The sequence below is a fragment of the Bombus bifarius genome, unplaced genomic scaffold, assembly GCF_011952205.1.
Source record: "Bombus bifarius isolate JDL3187 unplaced genomic scaffold, Bbif_JDL3187 scf7180000008166, whole genome shotgun sequence".
Classification (NCBI taxonomy): Eukaryota; Metazoa; Arthropoda; class Insecta; order Hymenoptera; family Apidae; genus Bombus; species Bombus bifarius.
The window spans coordinates 221,282-247,865 of record NW_022884488.1 but is presented as its reverse complement, the minus strand read 5'-3'; the positions used below and the strand labels follow the sequence as shown (position 1 = coordinate 247,865).

General features: G+C 34.4%; 1 protein-coding gene across 11 annotated transcripts in view; it reads left to right on the top strand.

Moving 5' to 3' along the window:
- The window catches only part of LOC117209248 (phosphatase and actin regulator 4B), a 385,949-nt gene extending 364,433 nt beyond the window's left edge, over positions 1 to 21,516 (top strand). For 8 of the 11 annotated variants that reach the window (XM_033451026.1, XM_033451025.1, XM_033451030.1 and 5 more), the window contains 9 exons: positions 2,088 to 2,321; positions 3,449 to 3,698; positions 5,424 to 5,456; positions 9,316 to 9,461; positions 14,227 to 14,383; positions 16,814 to 16,869; positions 17,712 to 17,815; positions 17,915 to 18,087; positions 18,840 to 21,516. In XM_033451026.1, the coding sequence (XP_033306917.1) occupies positions 2,088 to 2,321; positions 3,449 to 3,698; positions 5,424 to 5,456; positions 9,316 to 9,461; positions 14,227 to 14,383; positions 16,814 to 16,869; positions 17,712 to 17,815; positions 17,915 to 18,087; positions 18,840 to 18,855 (1,169 nt within the window). In that variant the 3' untranslated portion in view covers positions 18,856 to 21,516. The remainder of the gene's footprint in view (positions 1 to 2,087; positions 2,322 to 3,448; positions 3,699 to 5,423; positions 5,457 to 9,315; positions 9,462 to 14,226; positions 14,384 to 16,813; positions 16,870 to 17,711; positions 17,816 to 17,914; positions 18,088 to 18,839) is intronic. The other 3 variants (XM_033451022.1, XM_033451024.1, XM_033451023.1) reach the window with 3 other exon arrangements.
- Positions 21,517 to 26,584: the final 5,068 nt, after the last annotated feature.

Sequence of the window (26,584 nt, the reverse complement as noted above, 5' to 3'; positions counted from 1 at the left end):
TCCCTTTCTTTACTTTTACTACAAATTACAAGTTTATTTAATACATTGTACGTAAATATTGAACAATTTGAAAGATATTAATAAATTATAGACGTTTCAGTTATAAAGATATTGTGTAATAATGTAAACTTTATATCTTTTTTTTAATTAATTAACTAATTAATATAAAACGCCTTTTTTTTACGGATAATTCATAAAATTGATTGTAGAAAAAACAGAACCAGCAGTATTCCGACTTAACAATGAATACTAAAGTGGTCACTAAAATGCATTGGGATCTGTAATAAATTCTAAATTTGCTTGTGTTATAGAATAAATAAAGAATAGCATCTGTTACTTCACAAATATGGATGACATACCAAATATCATTTACACCGATGTCGCTAGAAACTTCCCTTTTAAACCCATTTCATCAGCTTCAATGCCAAAATCACTCAACGTTCGAAAATGCGACAAATCCGTTACAAAAATAAAGAAAGAGGAAAAAGTGAGGAAAGCTTCGACAGTTTTATGCGGCAGCAAAAAGAGAGGAATTTGAAATTTAGCAAAAATCTCTGTTACATTGTGTCGTCTGGCGAATCCGCGCTGCGTTCATTTATTACGGTTTACGCGAGAATTTCTCGTGACAAATGAACCGTGACGCAAATGATACAGCGGGTGCTGGATAAAAAATGAGGAAACGGAGGACCGGGAGGAGTGGAAGTAAAGAAAGAGAAAAAGAAGAGAGAATATGAGCGTCGCAAGGGAATCCGTGGGAAAAAGTCGCGGAGGTGGAATTTCACAATTTGTCACGGCGACGAACGGAACCAGCAATGCATACTTACTTGCCAAGCTTCCGCCGGATCTATACTCCCCGATGAATCATATTTCCCGAAAGGATTGGCACACGTTTTCTCTCCTCCATCTTGGAGAGAAGTGGCCATGAATAACGTTGTCCACCGATCGTGACATTTTCGTTTCCATCGTTGCATTCCAACTGCGTTATGTGAATATGGTATAATAGAGGGGAAATTGTCATTTCGAATTGATCGAAACGAGAGATTGTTAGGATTGATTAGGTGCACTTGATAGATTGGTGGAGATCGTAGAGAGTTGATGAATTGCGAGAGAGTTATTGGGACGCTGTTAAGTGAGATTGAAGAACATGCGGAGTAAATTTAACAACGATAGGATGATGATGCGTTTCTGTGGATTATTAACGTGTTGCGTTATCTCGAAGATTGCGATAATTTTGCAGAATTAATTTTTATAGAAGATATAAAACCAAATAAAGGTCCAACAGTGAGTCAACTTCGTTTAATTGCCGTTGCATAGAGACGATTGAAAATGGAAAAATGTTGAGAATTGTTTATTGTCGGTTCTATTGGTATTGTTCTTTATAAGAATTTTATACGATGTCTGTTTTTAGTAAACATAATTTTAAGTAAATTTAATCATTCGTGATGCTACGAGGCTGAACTAGAATTTCCTTTCAAGGTATAGAATAATAAAAACGATCTCGAAGATTCTAATTTCATAGAATGTTCCTTGTCACTCGATCCAGCCTAGAGAAGTAGGGCGTTCTATATTCGAATTCAATCGGAAGTATTGAGATTCAGTCCAATAGAATATGCGATAGAACGATTCTCCAAGTGCCTAGATACGTCCACAATTCTATTACCTTACGAATCTTTAATTTAAATTGCTTTTATACTTCGTATAATTGTATTACCACTTCTACAATTCATACATACATATTATATTAGTTTTCTACCATGTTTTGGCGTTTACAGTTATATAATTTAATCTTCTATAATAAAAAATTATTTGCTTATAACATAAAAAATGTATAATCGATTATAGCTTTTCATTATAATCTAGAATTTATGAACCAATGATTGCTATGAATAATTTGTTAGGTATAAGTACCAATATAATACTATAATTAAATACAGTAGTATATTGACAAATATAATAAATAAAATTACTTTATAGAGAATAAATATAATAAAATTTATTAATTATATATAAAGATAATTAGTAAAATGTAATTAGTAAATAAAGTAAACGAGGTGGACTAACAAATTATTTGTTTTATCCGTTTTCAGTGGAGAAGGGGGTCCTAGACCAAAGCAGCGAAAACCAGCAGGTAATCGAGAGGTGTTATCCTCTCCCACCTCAGAATACGTTGATGTTGTCGGAACTTCCGGAACCGCCGATTCCTCTGAGCGAAATTGGGCCGATTCCGCCTCCTCCAATGTTCAGCTCTTCGAGTCCTACCCTCTTGTTGGCTAAGCAACGGCAAATACGGAATCCTTTGTCGTCCGACTACGAAGAAGAAGGTATGTACCAAAGGTCTACTGTTCATTATATATAACGTTTATTCTGCTATTGTTAACATAATATATAAATCACTGGTGTCTTTCATTTTTATTCATATACTTTAGATTGAATATGTTACTATATTGATAATAAATATTGTATTATATCAATGGTTTGTTATACAAATTTATAAGTCTAGTAAAATCTTTTCATTTGTTTTTTATTTTTGTGCTCTTATTAGATTTTCAGGGTTGAACAAATTTTTGTTATATTCCAAGTTTGACTTTTTCTTAATTAAAAGGGAATTTCATTGATTATATTTACCACGTCTTGAAAATTATTCAAAAATAATTCTCAGGGTCTTTCATAATACCTACCTATAATATACTGCAACGATAGAAAAGCTGTAATTTCTAAAATTTTAAAATATGTAAACAGTAACCGTTAAATAACAATATTAAAATCGATTCAATTAAATCGTACCATAAAAATACATACTGTCGGTGCTATCAATATAGTGAGGCCGTAAAATTGGTCAGACACTAAAGTTTATTTGTTTAGAGCACCGAAACTGCAGTTTAACTCGAGATATCGAATCTATCTCAATGACATATATAAATTTGGAATTGTTTCTTTTCCTGCAGTATCTTTGAAGGTATTTTGTAAAATATATATTTCGAAGACGGCTATCTAAAAATAGATAATTCCGAGAAGCAGAAATGCGTAATTTTTATTACATTTATTACGAACAAATTTTAAACTTCGACTGGCAAAAAATTTTTGGAACCTAAAATTCGAGGTACTTCTCTAAAATCTGTATGGCCTTAAATGTGGATACACCACTAGCAGTAAATTAGCATCTATTACTTTAATTAAAACTTTACTCAAAGTCAAACTTTGATGTGGCATTTTTTTCTGTTAGTATAAATAAAACAGTATCCAAAATATTTTAGTATCTTGATTTCAAAACTAAAACATTCGATATGTTTTTGTATTCTTCTTAAGCATATTCCCTTTTTACACCTTAAAAACAATCTATCTAAAGATTTGTCTTTCTTTAAAATCGATAATAACAACACACGGAAAACCCAATCTTTTAATTTACTAAAAACACATTCTACGATCATTTTTCCTCCGCCTATTACAGAGGACGAAGAAGACTTCGACGTGGAGGAAGAAGACAACATGTACGTGCCGAGGATGTCGCAGCCGGACCCGGCCATCGACACGTCCAGGGTCGAGGAGATCCCCGCGAAGGAGCCTAAGTTTCACGCGGTGCCGCTGAAGAGTGTGCTGAAGAAGAGGGGTTCCGGAAGTGGGCCTGGCACGCCGCAGAACACGCCAACGCAGGAGAACAGGCCGTTGACCCTTCGTCAGGAGCTGCATGCCTCCTTCAAGTTAGTGCAACAGCAAGCGATTTCTCTGCTGACGGGAAGCCCTTCAGACATCTTTCTTCTCGAAAGACTCGATGGTCATACAACAAAACAGAGAAAGAGATTCATTAAGCTCTTAATTTAAACTATCAGGAAAATTTCTTGGGAAGAGATATATTTCTATATAAGAAAGTTTCTAATTTCGATCGTTAAAAATGTTACATGAAAAAGAAATATTTCTCGAAAAGGAATAATTCAACAAAGTGCCCGCGAGTCTTTCTTTCGATCAAGCACAGGATTCGTCGCGAAACAAAACGAGTCTTCTTCGGGGTTCGGAAGCATCGATAATAAAATATCTTTTTTGGTTTAATTGTAATTTTATTGGAAGAATTTCTTGATCGTAGTCAAACGACTTTGGTATAGAGAATAAAAGATTCGACTGAAATTCAGGGCGAATTGTTTGAGTTTAATTAGCGTGCTGGTTTTAATGAAAAAACGCCTGAAAACTCTGGAGAAGCTCGTCTGGAACATCGTTCTTCACCTTCCGGCCTTGTCATCTCTCTCACGCGCACGTGCACCGTGTTCCCGCATACTCTCTTTCTTTTTCTATTGCAGGTTCCCTTTCACTCATCGTTTCGTTCAAATGGATGCGCGTCGTGCTACTTTCGATATTATTTCGACGAATTTCGGTAGTAACAATTCGATTTTCTCGATTCCGTGCACTATTTTACATTACATTCGTCGAATTTAAGCGTCATACGCTATGGTGCAAAATTTAAGGAATGAAGTTCTACAATTTTTTTTAAATAGATCATTTATGTTTTAGTAGAAGCATAGTAAAACGCATTTTTTAAGTTGTAATCTGCAAACTGAGTCGATACAAAACTCCTGATATTGATGAAATTGATTTGATATTTACAAATAAATGATTTTGCGAATTTTCTACATTTTTCACAAAAACAATTATCGGCTCCGGGTACAAAGAGACTCTATATCCTTCAACTCATTAATTCACGAATATCACTACAACATGTAGTTTCCAAATTATTATGCAAGGAAATCCTGATATTTACAAAAAAATAACACAATATTATGAATTTTCAAATTTTTTACTCAGAAGTCTTATCAAACCAAAAAAATAACAACGCGCACTTATAAAATTCTCAAAATTATTTATCCAACAGATTTCTGTAACTCGCAGCTTCCTCCTAATTACCGATACGCTAATGTCGTCTATTAATTATTATTAAAATCACTGTACAAGGAAAGAATTTCCAAATATTTAAATCAGAATATTCGTCGGGCAAAAGACTTCAACTTAAAGTGCACTGGGGAAAAAAGCTGAAAAAGTAACAGGAAATTTAAGTGCACTATCAAGCAGTAACATTTTATACGACGTCGTATTTCGAGCAGCAGTCAGACTATGGCAGTACATTTACCCAGCCGCGTAAACGTTATATAGGTTCCTTTACGAGGCAGCGTTTCATACGTAACAACCGAGATACTAAATCCAAAGTAAAGTACAGAGAGTGTTCCGTTTCGATTGTTAAAGCAAAAGAAGAGACGGCGACGTGTGTTTCGAAGGTTGGATCGAAGGGATCGAGAACGATGCTCCGGTGGTGAGGCGAATCTCACGAAGGGGTAGCTTCGCGCATCCGTCCATTAAAAACAAAAAAAAAGATACAACAAAAAATACATTATGTGTCAGTCACTAGTTAAAAGTATGGTATTTTTCTTATGCTTAACCAGAAGGCCACCGTTGAGGCCTAGGATGAGAATATGGTAATTGGGCATTGGTCTAACTAAGCATGCGCGAACCAATATGGTATATATACCTAAATATATATATATATATATGTATAAATATTTGTCTTATACCCACGGCGGTTGATCGCAGAGAACCAACAGTCATCTAGTCTCTCTCTTTTTCTTAATATTTTTCTATCTCTTGTATATACACACTGGGTCTCATAACTGTGGAACTAATTAAAAGTTTTCAATTTTTGTACGTTGAATATGTTTGATATCGTACTGAGAAACTATTTATCGTCTTTTTCCTTACGAAACATAGATTGTATGTAGTGGAGAAAAGAGAAACGATAGAAATGTACTCGCAGTTTATTCTTGTTTGATAACATACAGCATAATATTTAATTATAAAAAAAATTGAATTCAAGATAGAATAAAATGAATATGTAACAATAGCTTTTACAAGTTCAACTATTTAATCTTGCATACTTCTAATCAAATTTCGTTGCATTGTAGCTGTTAAGAAATAAAAATTTTAATGTGGTTTTATTGTTACAAGGCACAGTGTATTTATATTTACTCTCTTTCATTATTCTCTTTTTATTATCTCTTTTCTCTCTCTTTTTTAGCTCTCTCCATATTTGCTCTATTTTTCTTTTTTTTTTTTATATATATTTATTGTATATTTCTATTTTTCTCTGGAGACTCTTTCCTCCTTTTCTCTCTTTCTCTCTCTCTCTCTCTCTCTCTATTTCTTTTTCTTTCTATCTCTGTGTCAGCATCAGGAACGCCGTGAGCATGGTAAACCTACGACCTTAAGCATGAGAAAACCCTAGGGAAACCCATGAAAACTGTCGCCCACGCTTCACTCATCCGATTATTTGCGTTTCACGCGGCCAGAGAACCTCGAACCATCGATCGACGAGAACGAGGATCTCGAGATTCCTTATCGTTGCCAACGAATCGAGCTAGACGGTACAAAGCAGTTCGATTCGTACGTCGGCTGTAATGGATTAAGAAACGTCACCTCGGTCCGTGACGGTTCTTTGCTTCGAGTTCTTGTCTTCTTACGTTCCCAATGCCACGCGGCTTCGACGCTTTTTACGCTCGTTCGCTTTCACGACTGACGATCGAATTTTTTGGCTAAGAAACGCGTTGTTTCGGATTCACTCCTTCTTTCACAGCTTTTTCGAAGTTTTCTCGAGGAAAATAACGTTCGTCAATTTGTTTTTTAAAAATTCGTGCACGATGTTCTTGAAGGATTTCTTTTAACCCTTCTGTGACATTAGCTTGGTGATTTTGAAATTTGTTACATTTATATTATAATTAATGCTTATATGACCTTAAATGCATGAAATACATCAGTATTATCAAACTATAAAATATCGATATAAATGAGTATAAGTGGACCATCTATTCACAAAGAAACTATCCTTGTTTTTTGTTATTTTATTATTTCCACAATTCGAACATTTCACCTTAATTCGTAGCTAGCATCTACTTTTACATTTAAAGTATTACCATACTAAAATATTTTAGAGTTTGTGACATACAATTGTTGTGCGTGTACAACGATTAATCACTGAAGGGTTAATTAAATTCAGCTGGCATTTCAATGTTTGAACAGCTGGAGGTTAATGTAACTTGGGGGTGCTAAGTCTGTCTGGTACTCAGCTGTTTAAATAATTGGAGTTTGTAATATATTGAAACCTTTTCTATGTGCTCGTTTCTGTTACTATGTTTTTTTTTTATTATACATTATTCTGCATCCTAATCCTTCGCACTATCATTTTCATCATCAGAAAACAAAAACAATACAAGAAATAACAATAGAGTTCTGACAATAATTCCACAATATCATCGTATAGCACTAAATCTTAATTCAGTGCAAAGGATTATGATGCATAAATTTGAAATTATTCTGTTTTGTAAAAACACCCTTGTAAATTTGCCTAAATGTATAAAGATCAATTTTGTATTCTGCCGTTTTTAATAATTCGTAAAATAATAATATTAATCCCTTTTTAGCAGATTTACTTACGAGGAGGTGGCAAGAACTGCGAAATCTCGAATGAGTAGGCTGCATGTACATTCGATGCTTTAGGTTGATGGTGAAACAGTCCCCGAAGGATTTAAATGCATGACCTTTTGTTTTCGAGAAATTAATAAATTCTTTTTTATTATTCTTTATTTAGCTTTCTTATTTTATTATTAGCTTTCGATTATTCTTTATTTATCATAATGGATATTTTTATCATTTTGTAAGTGAATATTGTAATAGAAGCATTTAAAACATAAATAATTTCTGAAGAAAGAACATAACTTCTCGACTAGTTTCCCGAGAACAAAGAGTCACATACTCCAATCTTTCTGGAGCTGTGTTACCATTAATTCAAAGCAACAAATGCGCATACAGCCAATTCATTCGAGATTTCGCAGTACTTGCCATCTCCTTGTTCGCTCATAAATTGAAAATGGTAACAGAAACAAATTAAAATCAGAATCGATCTTCATCGATACGTAGAAACAACGGACGAAATTAAAAGAATGACCTTGATGACGAAAAAATACATCTTAGAACGAAAAATGACGGAGGAAAAGCTCTAAGCAATTTTTTAGTCGTTTCATTTTTCCATTCGTTCATACGTATCAACGAAGATTAAAAGAAGTCCCATTAAAATCCGTGATGAGACACTTTTTCAACAAGTTGGCCAAATTTAAAAAGTAAAAGAAACAATAAAAAGAGGAAGATAGCTGTCACAGCTTCCTTTCCACGGTATCACGAATATCACAACCAGTCTGCAACGCGAAGTTAAACATGACAAAAAAAATGTTGCATCCGCGTCGGAAAGGAAACGGCGTTATCTGCGTCGACGTCGTTTGATAACCCATTTCGTGACGGACAAGGACAACGTCCGTTTCACGGAGAACCCGTAACTTGCTTCTGTTATCTTCATCAACGTGTCACATACACATATACTGTGCAGATAAATACGCTACCGCCAGAAAGTATCCGGACACTTGCTTATTCCTAATAAGGTTCTGTATTCTGATTGCAAAATTACAGACAAATCGAGTTGCAATAAACTTATTCCACATAACCTGTATAGTACTGTATAATCGAATATTGTGACGCGGTTAAATTATTGTCAAAAGCGCGATGTGCAATAATAAAATTAGTATTTCTATTTGTCAAACCTTACAGAATTATTTTAATTTCTGAATTACGAGTCATTAAAAAGGATCTTCTAAACTGATAGGAATACATTAGATATCGATACCAATAGTGATATTTGATATATTATTGCTATGTTTCTAACAGATACTTTAGATTTACAGTCCCTGCCCATTAAATTAGGACCATGTATACAAGTTTTTACTGCATGTATACATACTCCATGTATACATACTTTTAACTGCAACACTATTGCATAAATATATAAATTCTGCTAAAAAGAGTATAAGCGAAACATACATAACATCTTGGTAATTAATATGAATTGTCGTGATACATCAAATTTAGTTGTATCTTCCAATGTTAATGAAAGATATTTAGTGATTTCGAATGGTCCCAATTCGGTAGTGGACTAGGCTGATATGATGACCTTTTAAGAAACGTTGTAAATGCTACTTCTAATTATTAGTTTGATATTAATTTGAATACTTTGGCAACGTTCACATGGTGTTAGTACAAATCGATCGAAGTGTCCGGATATTGATAATCGGTAGTGCATACTGACCAGGCCGTGTACCATTATTTCATCCCCCTCCGTAATCGCATATATTCGTATTTGAATCGCCGTAGAGTAGAACATTGATTCAAGTAGCGTCAACCAGCGCTTTATTTAATAAATGATAATCGATTGAATGTGTTTCGTGGCGATTCTTTCAGCAGTCGACCGGTCAGATTTGGCCTCGCTTTGCCGTGCACTTTGGAGAACAAGGAGAACGCGCGGCCGTACGTGATAAGGGAGGACGCTGACGGCGATTCCGGAGACGGACAGGTACTCTACAGGGATGAGTACGACGATGAGAAAAGTAAGTACCGGAAACGAGTGCGGTGGAAATTTAGTGTAGGTAGCCCCCAGGGAATTGTGAGAAAAAAGTTGAGGAAAGTTTAATGCAGTGACTGCTATGAGAGTCATAGAGGTGAATAGAGAAGTGGATACATGAAGTGGTTAAATTAAATAAATGGTTATGTTCGTGTAGCTTTTAGTATCCTTAATTTTATAATAATAATATAAAGTATCGAACGTGTATCCAAATATGCATAACCTAAAGACTGTATTAAAACAGAAATAGGAAAATTTATTCAGCAGTGAAACCTGTAGCAAGAACTTGTATATTTGCGAAAACTATAATAAAATTTCATCCTATGTTGAGTACAGTCTGTGATATCAATAACTGAGCTGTCTATCGCAAATTGCATGTGCATATCATTCGCACAATAGAGGCGTCTCAAGAATGTGAATTGCGCTGGCTATTAAAAACAGCCAGCGTCCTATATATAAAATTCATTGACTATTAACTACTTTGAAATTTCGATGCTCTAAGGGTGCGAATTTGACAGACACTGGCATTAAATTCGTCCTCCATTTTTTATTAAAAACTACGGCCAACTATTGATTTTTTAGTGGGAAGTTAATTAATGGATTATCAAAAGACGACTTAATTTCATTTGCCTCTGCGTTGGCAAAGTTCTGTCGTGAATTTTTTATACGCCCAAGGTTCGCCGTACGCTTCCATTAGCAACTTCTCCTTTTCTTTCTTTTTTTTTCTTTTTTCTCCATCTCTCCACTTCGATATTATTAAACATTGAGGCATCGAATAACCACCGCTCGATCCACGTGTGGCCGATGGCCTCGATAACTCATCGACGAGCTTGACGATTAACTTATTCTCTCGTTTAACGTAGTTCAGTTATTGCAAACGTCACTTTCAACACGTTCCGACGTATACGTTGCGTTGATTCAATTATCTCCAAGAAAATAATTCTGCTTACGTAATTGCCACATTTTTGTCTTTTCTAACGTTTCGTTGACATAAAGACAAAGAACGAACCGAATCACAGTGTGTCAAGACAAAAATTATTATTTACATTTTTCAATTCATTTCTAGGAAAAAAGAAATCCATTTCACAGTTAAGCATGTTGTATTTTGGTAGCGGTGAATGTGTTAAGGGAGCAAGTCCAATGAGAAATATTTTTTAATAACATCTTAAACGAGGGCAAAAAGGATAAAAGCTTTTTTCAATGGAAGATTCGTTCGGTGTTGGTCGAGCTTAATGAGAAACACAATACCATCCTCGTCGTTCTTTTTTTTTCTTTCTCTTTTCTTTTCTGTTCCTTTTTCTTCCTTTTTTCTTTCTTTTTTGTCTTCTGGAGGAAGGAATTACATAAACGATGTAGCTGCAACACTACCGTTTCTAATTGAAATTTCTTCCCCACTTTAGCCTGGGCAAATGTGAACGTGAACCCCTTAACAATTAATCCGAGGCAATTAAGGCGATTCGTTAATGATTCTTTCGATTACTTTTCCATCTTAACGTTACTCGATTCGATCCCACTTTAATTTACTTTATGCTGATCGCTAGGTTACGGATATTTATACAGATTTACATTTTTAGACACAATTAAAGAAATGGAATCTGTGCACAGAATTGTTTCATTTTCTAGATATTATAACGAATATTCTACTTTGGAGTATTTTATATATTTTTGCATGTTATGTCATGTCCCATGATCTTTTAGATCGCAATGGAAAGTAATAATCAGTAATAATTCGCTAGAGAAATTAATATAGAAGAAGACATCTACTAAAGAATTAGCTATAGAAATTAAGAAGGAAAGAATACTAGCTGAGAAATTTACTTCGTCCATTACATAACCATTTTATATATTTTTGGATATATACATTCCTTATTTTTTTGCGCTTTTATATTTCCCATAAATGCCTAAAAATCATGAGACAGGAAGCTTTTATTTCTTCCTTATTTTTTCTTGAGGTTCTTTTTGCGATATTTAGCGTTATGGTGTTACAAGAATTATTGTAATATTTTACGTTTCTGATGGAAGAAAGGCAAAAGGATAGCTTTAATTTTTAGGAGAACGAAATTGCTCGTAAAGGGAACTAAACATGTATAATTTAGAATAAAGTTCGAGACAGAAATTCAATATAACTTTTATGTGTTTGAATAAAGCGAAAACTCGATAACCCAATATTTCAAACGGGTGTCCTGCAACAATGTTGGGCATTGTTAAAACACACTTTTGTTCGAATAATGCATAACGAATAATATTTTATTTGCTATATATTCATTTGTGTATGTGAAAAAGTATTACGTTACTATTATGTAAAGACTAAATGCGTGAAAATTGTTTTGTAACGAATATGACAATAATATACGACAATATAGCACGAAGATTTTATATAAAAATATTGCATCGTAAACATGACTTCTGGTCTTGGACTAATTCCACTTCGTATATCCAATTAGACACTACTCGACGGTTCGTTCAACAACTCAAACCAGTCGTATCTCTACAACTAAGAGCTCAGCAGATCACGTTCGTTAAGTTCGTTTGCTTAGTTTCATCCTGAAGGAGCATGCTAGTCCGAATTATCCTTGCGTATATATGTTTTTAACCAAAATAATTAAAAACTTTAAAGCCCTTCGCGATAATCAAACCTTTTAAACGCGACGTATACTTCCGTTAAAAAATCTTAGGATATCTCTCATTTTTGATTGCATGCAAAGAGATTTATTTCACTTATTTCATATAGTCTTGCATATGTGTATAAACATCCGTAATACGTTCATAAACAAACAAAATTCCAATTATATTTGTGGCTTGGTGCAAGAAGTGTCAAATGTTATACTTTTACAGAAAACAAGTTAAACCCGGTGTTGAGTTTGTAAATAATTTTGCATTCTATATGAAAAACGACGATTTCAAATTCTACCTAAAAATTATTATAATGGCATTTGTATATGCCAGTGTGAACATTTTTCATAGAATCAACTTCCTACAAAAGGATAGCAAAGTTAACATGAAACACGCAAATAACATAAGCTTTAGTTCTCTCTTCTTGCATCAGAAAAGAAATTTGAAATAGCGGAAACTTCTATCTTCTTCGTGTCAGAAATTATTTGAACGAATCTTTTAACATATCTTTCAATGCTAATATCTTAATTTTATGAACACTGGCATTGGTACTTCTTGCATCAAGTCACAGGCATGACAATTAATCAAAAGAAATTTCTTCATACCTTTATTAGCTACTTCATTATCCACCTCATTATTTACTTAATTCTTCTGACTTTAAAGCAGGTATAATAATTATTCGAAGATGTTTGAGCGAGAATGTACTTTGTGTTTTTCCCAATAAGAAAGACGATGATAAAGTGAAGTGGTTTCGAACAAGGGTGGACAGGTACTTTACGGGATAAAATATGAGGCGTGAAAGGGTCGTAAAAAGATGGCGATAGCTTGATTGCCAAACACACGAAATCAGCATTCGCAGTCCGGACTAATTATACTCCCGGCGCGATACGTTTATTCACATAGACAAACGCGTGATCACGCAAACGCCTCGAAGGTTATATTAATCCTCGAAGATCGCTGGCAAGCAGTTCAGTGTGTTTCTGGCCGTTGCGTTGTTTTGAATTAACGATCCTCCTACGAAACGCAGATTATCGTCCTATCGAACCATCGGAAGCTATAATGGAAAGTTCGTCAGTTTGTTAAAAGATCTAAATCTAAAGATCTAAATCTTGAAGAAGTTGTCAATACAATCTAAACCTAATTTAAATCGATTCATTTACGAATTTGCGGACTCGGGCCGAGATTGATTCGAGGAAGATTACCTCGGAAGGGAATTTTAGTTTTTGAAGAAGATTAAGGGAAGAATTAACAGTGCGATGACACCATGCTGTCAATCTGGACTGCGTCGACTTTGTCGATCGCCTGTGGCTCGATGGATTTTTTTAAACACGAGCCTCCTATACGTCGTAGCCTTAGCTGTTCCTCCCTCTTCAGTGGTAAATCGAAATTGAATTTAAATCGGTGGTTAAATTACAAAATAATCGATGAAAAATTAACGTGTACTTTGGTTGTCTATATACAGCATGTTGACTTAGACGACAGTGAGGAATCTTATTAGTGGACTAAGAATTTATGATATATATTTTTGTGAATACAGTTAAACAAATATACTCTTATTAGACATTTGTTTTACTTATTATATTCTATAACGAGTACTGTATTTAGAATATTTTATTTTTGTATATTATATTATATCCTGTAGCATATTTTTATATATTGTAATCTTAGTAGACTTTTTGCAATTTTTTATATTACGATCTATTGTCGATTTAATGTTGATTAATTCTTATTTGGAATAATTTTTTATCGGGTAGTCAGAAGTGTCTCAAAAATAGCGGCGATGAATCACGTTACGATGAATACCTAGTATAGTTTGATCAAAAAGTCAGTGTCAAATTCTTCAGAAAGGTTACACCACCTCGGAAGTAGTTACAGACCATGTAGAGCATAATAAAAAGAATCTAATTTTAAGTTAATATTAATTATTATAATAAGAAGAAAATTCCTGTAATCCAATATTTAAAAACAAGATGCTATTAATAGCAATTAAGTTACCCGTTACCATTAAATTCTTTAGAAAGTTAATTAGTGTCATCTCGAAAGTAATATTCATCTGCGAAAAAGAGCTCCATGAGTTAGCGTCTCGTGAACATATAAGTCATGTTTAATTAAGAAACTAATTGTTTCTCTAATTGCAGGCCGGTTGGCAGCAAAGATTGCGCGCAAGGAGTCGCTGTCGCTGAAGCTCGCCCTCAGGCCAGATAGGCAGGAGCTCATCAACAGGAACATCCTTCAACTACAGACGGACAATGAGAGGCAGGAAACGAAGGAGGCAATTGGTGCCAAGCTTATCAGGTGAGCAAATGTTCCTCATTTTTTCTTTCCTGTACCTATTTTTTATTACAAACAAGAAACGAATTGATAAAATTATTTTTGTTCTTCTTTTTTTATTCTCAATTGATCTCTGAAGATTACACTAATTAATAAATTGATATAACATACAATCTAAATAGAAATTAAATAAAGAAGACCAAACAGAAAATGCAATTAACTTTTTGAAATCAAATGAAATTTATTCAACGTCTACCTAAAACAGAAATACAATTTTCTATCAAACAGATTCATTTCCATAAAAGCAGAGAAATGTTTTTTCGTTAAAAGTTACCAGATAAAAAAGGGCAAGGTACAATTAACTTTCTGAAACAAATAACTTTTATTTCCATCCCAACAAAGAAAGGTAATTTTCAATCAAACAGATTCACTTTCATAATATAAAAAAAAAAAAAAAGAAAAAGAAAAGAAGCTCGTTATAAGCCTCGATAAACTCATCGTCCTTAGCGATGGTCAAATAAAATAAGTGATAATAGATGAAAGCACGGCAAACATTATTCGAGGGCGGTCCATTGATTGTTTGCATTGAAACGGCCATTGAATCCTCGCGTATCTCGCTTTGCCATGAATAGTGACGTCTGCGGCCATAGAAAAGCATTGCCTGAACTGTTAGCGATATCAGGCCGGCGAAGTAGTTAACGTTTCGTTTGAATTTATGCACTCGCATTGGCGTAGCTACGAATCATAAATTCAGGACTAAACCAAGAACGCGAAGGATTTGCCTCCACAAGCTAACCCCTTTAGGGTGAATACGAATTTCTCGATCGCCATTGACGAGTTTTCTAGAATCGATGTTGTTACACTTGCTCGTGAAAGTATTCGAGTATTTGAAAGTATTACACAGTGGTTACAAAATTTGTAAAAATATTTGTATATGCACATTCTAATTTTTCAATGCGGCGTGTTTTCATCAGGTTCCACATCTCACTTTCATAGTGTATTATTAATTTCTCTAGACATATGAAAGTACTACCAAATGATATGAAACTTGATATACTGGGACATAATTGATTGACATAGAAATGCTATAGTAAATGGTACGAATACAAAAATGGCGCAAACACTTTTTATAACTACTGTAGAAACTTTTTATAAATACATGAACGTCACGAGAGAAGATAATATAATGGATACATTTTTGTTGACTTTCTGATTTTAATATTACTTCATGATCATAGAGGAGAATTTTAATATAACAATTTCAGACTTTACCAATGTAATCGCAATAGTCGCGTCTCATTACAAACCTAATGAAATTTCAAGAAGTTTGGTATACCGCACAAAATAAATTTATAAAAATTGTTTACGTAATACTATATAAATACTAAATCCTATATAATATTCGAATACCTTCGTACGTGCGTAGTTTTCGAATATCCTTGATGCCTCCGTTTATTGATTTTCCTTCGCGAAAGTTTAATCATTCATTGGTGGATTGAAATTGGCCGTACGGCTTCGATGTTAAAGTAGAAGATGTTAAAACGTAAAAGATTGTTTGTTGAATCGTGTGGAGATATAGAACAGTCGAAAGTGCACTTCGTTTCGCTCATTACGTGAAGGAGGAAGTTCACAATGCGTATTATCTTTGGCTTATGAGAAAACAGTTGATATCGAAGTCTGTATGTGTATTGTTAGAACTTGAAAAAGATTTAGGTTCCATTTCATATTTAACCTTTCGACTTCTTGAATAATTTTTTATACGAAGAATTTTATTTCATTTCTGGCAGTTCAGTGTTTTTCTTTTAACTTTGACTGTGAAGATGTGGTAGCCCCATTTTTGTTGATCTCCTGACTTTTTATGTCACTCGGTAGCTAAACAGAGTAGCTAGTATAAGATAGTTCAAGAAGGGATTAACTTGATAAACTCGAAAATACGAGTCTTTTGAAAATAAGTAATAAATTCCAAAATGTTTTGTCAAGGAACGAATAATTAATTTAATTCTATCTACGTATAATTTATAATAATAATTTAATTTTATAATAATAATATAATTTATAAAAATATTATTAATAATAATATTTTTTAAACGTTCAAGAAGGTGACAAAAACACGAATTTCACTGCAAAGATAGTTTTGCTATGGGTTTGGTTAACAACATATTCAATTCTAAAGTTTCTCTCCTATAACTAACGATAAACTTGTAACAATCATTATAGATTCATTTTCTGAAATATCAAAACATCTATTTATAATATTTACAAGAATGAATTTAATACTTCACAAAAATGTGACGTTAAGGACAATACGTCGAATCACGGGGCAAACAGAAGATAACCCCGATGATTCACTTATTTGTCTTCGTGTGAATTTTACGCTCTCTCTTGATCGATCCAACCGATTGAAAGAAAAGCGACTTTAAACTTACACTGATTCACGTGGAATTCTTGTTTCAGGCGGTTGAGTATGCGGCCGACACAGGAGGAACTAGAGGAAAGAAACATTTTGAAAAGTAAGCTCCAAACGCAGTTAACTTTTTGCAAAATATCTATCTTTGTTAATTGAAATTGAAACTATGTATTAACTTGTTGCGGATGAAATGGTCGAATACTTGATGCTATTTTTTGAACTTAATAGATTTATCGGAAATAAAACTGTTAATCAAAGTAATATCAAAAATTACCGAGCAGGGAAGCAAAATGTTAAAGTATGATCCGTCATTTCCAACTAAAATTTTTCACACTAAAAGTAGATTTCTCTCTGCAAATCTATTTATTTTGACCTTTTCAAACTTCTTTAATGTTCTGGATTTTCGCCGAATTCTGCAAAAATTCCAGGTTATTTATTAACACGTATATTTCATTACGTAATAAAACAGGGGGTTTTCTCCACAGAATTGAAACAAAAGTGAAATTTTGCATCTGTCCAAATGGACCCAAGAGTACTACGGAGAATTAATATAACTTCTCCAAAAGTTATCCCAATGTTACGAGCAACTCTTAATCGTATTATCTTCAAGTTTAATTCTTGTTTAAGAAAAACAGGCTGCTTCGATGCTTTCTCCGCGTAATATCTATGTAATAAAATAATTGTCAGAATTGACAAAAGTTCAATTAATATATTGTATTCAGCTAGTTTCAAATTTTTAATTAATGTGTTATTAATAATGATTGATAAATAATACCGAAAGATTAAATATGTAAGATTTTACGTTTTTGTAAAATTGATTGTTTCATACGTAGCAAGCAAATATCAAGATTGTTCGCATACTTCGATGTTTTTGCAATTTTTCCATTTTCTCGGCCACACGATAAATCTTGGATAAAATATGATGCCCGCGTAATCTATTTACAGAGCAAAGTCCTGCAGAGGAGAAGAAACAAAAAGAGGAGAAAAAGCGGTATCTACTGCGAAAGCTCAGCTTTCGACCGACCGTCGAGGAGCTCAAGGAAAAGAAGGTGCGTTTCGTTCAGTTTTACCGTTATAACGTTGTGCTATGAAATCGAAACAACCAGGAAAGTGAAAGAAATGTTGGATTTTTTTCTGTATTTTATTAGATTATCAGGTTCAACGACTACATCGAAGTCACGCAGGCTCACGATTACGACAGAAGGGCTGATAAACCCTGGACGCGATTGACTCCAAAGGACAAAGCAGCCATTAGAAAGGAGTTGAACGAGTTTAAGAGTTCGGAGATGGCCGTTCATGAAGACAGCCGACACCTCACCAGGTACGCTATTTTTTCATGTATTTATGATAGAAATATAAAGATAATTCTGACATGTTCTGTATATTTATTTATTTATTTATGAGTCAGATTAATCTTTTTAGTTTAAAAACAATAGAAATTCTAGATTATTAGATAATCAATATGTTTGATAATTAATATATTTTATTAGAAGTAAAAATATGAAATTTCCGTAAATTCAGACATAAGATTATTTGCATCATTCACGGATAATAACACTGCTTTTTTATATTTATCATAACATGCCGAATTGGCACGAGAAACAAATGAAGATTTCAAAGATAGACAGACAATGTGTTTGTTCTTTTCCACACAAAATACTGCAATTCATGTTCTAACCCCCAAGAAATTACTATAGAAGCTTTAAATTGTACTTTTATTGCGTTCCAACGAAACCAATTTCAAATAAAACCTTAATCCTTTGGATTCTTCTGTGCCACTGCAGAAACATAGATAACAGAAAAATTATATCTGTATTATCTTCTGTAATAAAGAATGGAAAATAAAAAGAAGGCTACAGTCTAAATAAATTTGAAAACCTTATCGAAACAAAGTTCTTAATTTCAGAAGATTTTGCTATAAAAGTGTACTGAAGATTACAAAGGATTAACGAAGTAGATTGCTCGAAATTAAATTCAATATCGTCTGATAGAAATCAATCGCTATCCCACCCATTCCAGCCGGTCCATTAACTACAGACTCAAGTAGCGCATTTGTATTCTGCTCGGTTGCAGGTTCCATAGGCCATGACAATTGCAATGTGTTGAGGTGCTACAGTGTGGTGCGGGTATAGGTGAAGGTGCAGTGTGGTGGCCTCGCGTCGAGGCTGGATAACAAAAATAAAATCTCTCTCGGTTGATCGTGGCTACCGGGGGTATTTCACGACAAGAGGAATTTTTGCTAATACTCCGTTTGTACTCGGGGCGACGGTGACGGTGGTTTCTTTTTATGACGTTGCTGCGTCGTGTTGTCATTCGTCGTCATCGTCCTCGTCGTCATCGTGTCATGCATTGCGTCTCTCTCATCGGTAGATCGTCCTATCCATCACCCACGCATCGGGGTCATCCGCCATTCGCGCTGACGACGAACGTCTCCACGACGTCGACGAAGATTGTGATATAGGGTGGCCCGTCCTATGGAGTAATTGAGAAAAGAGAAAAAGTAACAAAACGATCGCGTCGGGTCACTCGCTGATTTCTCTTTGTTAGAAAAAAAAAGACTCGTTCACGCCTGAGCTCACCTAACGCGTCTATTAAAACTACTCCGTTCTTTGGATAAAATTGTCGGAATGTCCAGTGTGACGATCTTTTTGAGCACTTTTGCATTCTTTCGATGCCAAACTAAGCAAATGAATAGAGAAAAATAAAGAAGAAGGAGAGGAGATTGATAGAAGACTAAGATTGCAGCGTTAGAAATTTGCAACTTAGAAAATCGAAAACGTCGTTCTATAATGATATGAGACTCTTTTTGTACGAATGTTCGTGGAGTTCGAACTATTTAAAAATGAAAGAGCAGGTGATTGCTTGTTTCATTTAAGATTGATGCTCCACGTCGACTACGAAACTTTGCCATCTCTCAGTATTTCTTATTGCGAGGCATTGACTTGACTTTTATGGGGAATACGAGATGTAACTGAGAAGACAGATTTATATATCCTTAAAGTACATTTTCAGATAAACTCTAAGATAATATGCAAATTAAACGTATACATTGGAAGTAGCTAGATGAAGATAGAAAGATAGCACGATCGACGAAGGTGGCTCTTCAAACAGTCCCTCTTCATGATAGAAGAAATTCGTTTAATAGAGGGAAGGGAAAAAGAGCACGTGAGCTCGTAGGTGAACGGGTCTTTCCGTAGATTTTAGATCATAACTTCTCCTTTTGCCATCAGGCTAGCTCGTCAGTGTCACCTGGCAACAAAACGCGTATGCGTAAAGAAAAAAGCGACTCCTAAAGAAAAAGGTCTTAATCCTTCAGCATTCGTGTGATAACAATATCTTGCGGATAGTTCGCAAAATACTCAAACTCGACGTGAGATGAATGTGCATCACGATAGATGATTAAAAAACAAATGAAAGAAAAATGGAGAAGAACGTCGATTAGAAAAATTGATTTAGCTTTCGATTTAGTTGTTTAAAGATGGGTTAGTTTGAAATATTTTTATACGTTGACGTTCAATAAAAAAAACCGATAGAGAATTGTTATCATCGACTCGGCACGAAAGAAACGATTTTTTCAATCAAACGAAATAAAAGCCTCGTTTTTTAAATCGACAAAACGATCGAACAAAGAGTAAGAGAAAAATGAAAAAAAAAAGGAAATACAATGAAAAAAAACCCATAGCTTCGTGGTATATATGGCGACTATTATGTGATTTATCGATAGAATTCCACGGATCGTGATTTTTATCGACTTTTAATAACCGATGACTTTGTTGTTTGTATCGCGCTAACGTTGCGTAGAATTTATTATAATTAAGCATTGTTCCATTTTTGCGCGCGGACAGAGACGTGTTTTTTGAATCGACTCGTGTGCGAATATCTAAGACAATCTTGTTCGAATTGACAAGAAAAAGAAAAAGAAAAAGAAAGAACTATTTTTCTTTTTTACTGCCAGGTATCACTATTTCTCTATTTGCGGAGCTGCCTTGAGGAGCAAACGCTTTATTGACTTACTATACACAGAGGAAACACACAGAGACGAAATGGAAAATAATGGAACGTGCGAGAAGTGGACGCGGGGAAACAAAAGAAACAAAAATATATATATATATATATAGTTGTAAAATTCCGTTTTAGCGATGAACTCGATGAGAAAATGGAAAAGGAGAGAAAGGGGAGAAAGGAAGGAAAAATGCATTGTGCAATTACACACACTTTGTACAGAAATAATATACATAGTGCGTATTTTAGTGGTTATTATTATTGTTATTGTCATCGCTAGCGACACTGCGATCCTCGTTGATTTTCGATCACGCGTTTCGATCGTGGAAGCATCGGTCTTGAAACAACATAAGAAACATAAATTTTGTCTACGCTATATTATATCGGTTACGCCATCGATCGTTCTATTAAAATTGATCGTAGAGTAGACAGAATTGGTCGTTTGATCGGCACGTAGACATATTGTAATCAATTGGATAGATGATTGATCAAAGAGACGTAAAGAATACGTTTCATAGGAGTTTTCTTCAAAAGAAAAGGGAAGATATGAAAGAATCGAAACGTGTTTCGATGTCTTGCACGCTTAAATCCCCACACTCCCTCGAAGCTTCCTGTCCTTGCAAGCATGTGATCGTCATCCGTTTTAACGCTCGTGTAAGCTTGCGTCGAGACCAAATCGATAAAAAGAGAACTCGTCGCTGACGCCTTCTGCTTTCGATGAACATCGTGAAATTAAAAAAAAAAAAAATAAAATGGAACAGAAATAACAACAACAAGAAACGAGATTGCAAAAGAAGAACAATTAATAATCTGTTCTGTCGACGAGTTTTTCACGTCGAGAAATTACGAAGAATTTTCTTAATAATTTCTGGACGTTCTCAACTTTAATTGTACGAATCTTCCTCGATATCAGAACTCGATCACACGAGTTTCTCCCTGCGTGATGTAAGTCGCGATGATGTGTCGATTTTCCTTCTAAATAGTAATCTAGTTTTAACGATCGTCCAATGGGGTGAGAGGATCGGATAATCGATCTCTCTCGTAAACCCGTCGGTGAACTCAGTTGTTCGATATTATAAGCAAACAAGCAAAGAATAAAAAAAAAAGAAATAAAAAATTTCGTCAACTTCGCGGTCGTCGAAGATGTCAGGCCGGAAAAAGATGATGATGATGATAATGATGATGATGATGATGATGATGATGATGATGATGATAATGATGATGATGATTGATGATTGATGATGATGATGATGATGATGATGGTGATGATGATGATGATGATGATGATGGTGATGATGATGATGATGATGATGATGATGATGATGATGGTGATGATGATGATGATGAGAAAAAAGAATGGGAAAAGTACGAAGACCTTCTAGTGAACCACGGAGACGCAGGTGATTAAGGAACAATGTAAAGTAGGGAGATGAAGCGTCTCTCTCGTTCCATTGGTCGAGCGCTGTGGCTACCGTGTAGTCGAACAAATGTATCCATTAATTTCCGGGTTGTCTGGTGTGTAGTATGAATGTACTATGTGGTTGAATATTTAATTAAATCGAGAGAAAGAGAGGAAAGAAGATAGAGTAAACGGAAGAAGAAGAATCGATCGAAATCGAAAGTTTTAGGGGTGCGAAAAAACGAGAGTGAAAATGGTAAAACTCGACGAGAATACATTTAAATTTTCTCCTCGAGGTTTTCCTATTTCTCTTTGTGCACACATTTCACAATTTCTTATCCTTTCCCTTTTTCGTTATATTTTCCTTTCTTTCCTCGAATAAGTTTCACCGTTTTCGTCGTGTGAGAGCCACTCTCGAGGACGGATGATCTAGAAGCGACGTGTACAGGACACGACATGCGAAACATAACGATTAATTAGACGAACAATTGTAAATAATAAGTTGAGACGATTTTTAGGCGTAACGAAAGGGGAGAAGAAAAAATAAAAGATAACACATTGTAAAACACACCGCAATAGTGATCCACGCTACACGCTAAACGATATTACGCATGGCAGAACGAATGAATACTTATAAATATTTGATATTAGGTAATGAAGAACAAGAAAAGAAAACTGGTGCCCTAAACGCGGGCGATACATAAGTACTATATACATATATAAATATTATACATATATATATAGATATATATATTATATATATTATTATATCGAGGCGTACAAGCAGTATGTGCGTTTTCCAGCACAGATAGTTGGTATTTTGTGTACAAAAAACGGAAACAAGAAGAAGGAAGAAAAAAAATTGCGTAAAAAGCGAACCAGGGAGAACAATTGTTGGATATTTTCGCCGCGCTCTGTCCAGTCTGCGTGATTATTATTATTATTAATATTATTATATTATTATTGTATTTTAATTATTATAATTTTAACTTTATTATTATTGTATTATTATTATTATTATCATGATTTATGTAGGAGATGCGCGATAAAATTATTTATCAGCGCCGACAAACGTCACTGTCGAGTCGATCGTTCGCGACGATCGAACCAGTACGTTTCCGACCACATTTTTGAGCAAACCGAAAATGCAGAAATTTTCCTTCCGTAAAAAAATACACACTCCCTCTCTCTCTCTTTCTCTCTCTCTCTTTCATCTTATCGGACGTCTCTGCCACGATCGATTGGTCGATCCCATCGTAATTCGCCATCGACTTTTGCTCTCCATCTCCTTCGCCCCGTGCAATTTCGATTTGCTCTTGATCCTCGTACATCTTATCGTGTGTACAAGCTCGATTTACTCACGTTCCGCGAAATTCCCATTATCGGAACATAATAACGCCTCTGTAAATTAAATATCATTTGGCAATCAACACTGTTCTAAAGCATCTGACGTTATTTAATATTTCATTGAATAATTTTTGTATGGGAATATTTCGAAAATTTGAGACAAATTTTTATCTATGCCACATTTTTTAATCAAAAGATTGATATTTTGGCATTTTTGAATGAATAAATTATGAAATATATTGAAAAAATTCGGAGATGTCCTGGGTTAAAAGATTATGACATTATGGTATTGGTGCAGTGATTTCAACGCGTGGCAATGACATCACCACTCAACGTTCTACCACGTATTTACCACGTTCTACTACGCCATTTGAACATTCACATTTCTAACATTCTATTTCAAATTCAGATTTTTATTCGCCCAAACTTTACAAATCGTCCGAAATAATTTTACAATTACATCGTAAGAATCAAATACTGTGACGCCAATAGCTATTTAAATATGCGAAATTTCTCATAATTCTATTAATTACGCTTCAATAATAATCGAACAATAATTGTAATAATAATTACGATGGATATTTGTGAAATTCAAAACAAATGTATTGAGAGAAATGAATGATCCTAATAAATAATCGTTTCAAGAAGCCAACTAAAGAAATAAAATTCGCGGACCGTGTAAAAAATCGAGCACACGCTCTAGCTACATAACAAAACAAAGAACAAATAAAGAAGCATGAGGGAAAAAAGTCAGGCTGTAAAAAGAAATTGTCGCGATCGGTGGCCGTGCCAAACACGGCCGATTCTACTTGTATCATAATCTCTTACGATAGCGCTATTATTAAACAATAACGAAACAGTAACAACAATAAGGTAACTCGTAATTTAAGGGAGTATGAAGAGGGATGAACGAGTAGTTGAATGCGAGCGAAAGAGCGTCTGTGTGAATAAATCTCGTGCGACGAGTACGCGATTTAGTGATCGCTGTATCACTAAGAGAAGCACCTCGTAGCTACGAACGGGCTTCACGGCTTTCAGTTGCTGGTCTCGCGATTTTATTTACTTCTGCTCAACCCTATGTATCTGTCCAACCTTTATTTCCAACGAAACCATCGATCTTCTAAAAACGTCTTAAGAAGATAGAAGGAAAAACCAATGATTTCTTTCCTCCATGCAATAAAACAGCCAAAAAAGAGGAAGGTATATCGCCAAAAAATTAAAAAGAAAAGAAGACACGAGACCAGTGCCTGCGGCCGGCCCAAAGGATTTTTACCAAAACGACTCCGCGAGCAGCGGAGTGGAAGCAGTTATATAAAATTAGACGTAATTATTGAATTTCGTTCAATTTTGTAAACTAAGTCGAAGCGTGTCTAGCCGACGATTGAGCCGTGCTTTCTCAAGGGCCGGTTGTCGTCGACAAATAAGACGGCGACAACGTGTTTCGTCAGCTTCGCGTGTGGTTTGAATTTTGTAAAACGCGGACGCGTCCCGCGAACGATCACTGGCACATTGAAACAACGATCTCATTGTCAGTAAAAATTAAACCCTATCCCAATTTTTCAATGTTTTATATTAACTATATTCTAATTTCTCTCTCTCTCTCTCTTTCTCTTTCTCTCTCTTTCTCTCTCTCTCTCTCTCTCTCTCTCTCTCAAGTCATTTATATTATCCTTTGATTTCCGCCGTACTCACTGTTCATAAAATTAAATTCGAACGGCGACTTTAATTCTGTAGATTAAACAATTAGTCTGCCATTCCTCTCGTAGGTCTCTTTTTAGTTATTCTTTTATTTTAATGTGTTTGTTATTGATAAAATCATTGTGTATTTATTGTTAGAAAAACTGGTTTCATTGCATGAGCTGGGCTAATAATGAAACGTAGTACATTTTGTTTCTTCGTGTTTTTTGAAATTTTATATTGTAGAATTCTATGAAAGTTTTTAATAACTTTTTCTTTTTTTTTTTATGAATGGTATAAGATTAAGGACGGTAATGATATAGGAAATTATTGCGATCCTTCGTGTTTCAATCAATTTTATTATTTTTAGGAGATTTCTGTTAAGAATTGATCGCTTTTTAATAATGTTAATATAATTTTATTTCCTTTTATTCCACTTTTTATTGATGTTTGAATTCAGACCAGAGACAGAAAGAAACATTCGACCAGTGATCGCTTGCTGACGCGTCGTTCGGGACGTAATTTGAAGGAATGCGTTGTATTATATATCGAGAAACCCTTTAAGTGTAAGAATAATAATGTATATATAATAATTATTACCATAAAACTTCGATTGATTGCACTCCCAGGGGAAAAAAGGAGTTGTCTCCCCTCGTCTAAGAAGAAGGAGCAAAAAACGAAAAGTAACAAAAATTGAAACGTGTGAAGATGAACGAAGACGAAGCAACAAATCTCAAAATGGTACATTCGTGGATACACAATGGATACAAATGGGGGAAAAACGACATGAAACGGCAACAAAGAAGAAAAAAATGAAAAGAAGAAAAGAGAAGTGTTCTCGCATTGATTTCAAATATGAAGAAATGTATAAGATAAAAAAAAGACGCTGCGTTTTTCGATCCAGATTCGTTCTGTTTTTTTGTTGTTAGTTTGTACGCACTACGATTTATCGCAATTTATTGTATTATCGATGAAATACTGTAACAAAAATACTGTTAACTATTCTTAAAAAAATTAAAACTTTTGTAAACTGAGACCAACCGCGTTCTCACGCTGTATCCTGAAAACGATTCCAATGATAATTTTAATCGAATCATCAAACACTATATTCTTTACGGTAAGACAAATCTTCATATCTCTATAAAAGGCAAAGTAACAAAAGACTGGTTATTATACTGCATATTATCCTTGATATCATGCAACTTTTATTTTTCAAGTATTTTTTAATACAACAAGTAAATTTTGTATTTTCTATTTAATTTAAGATCGTCAAACCAGATTCACTTGATGCTTTATAATCACTATGAATATTAAAAACAGCTTCTTTGGATATTTTTTCTTACTAATCCTATTTATCCAGTAGAGGGAAATGAAAAATTAAAGATTACAGAAA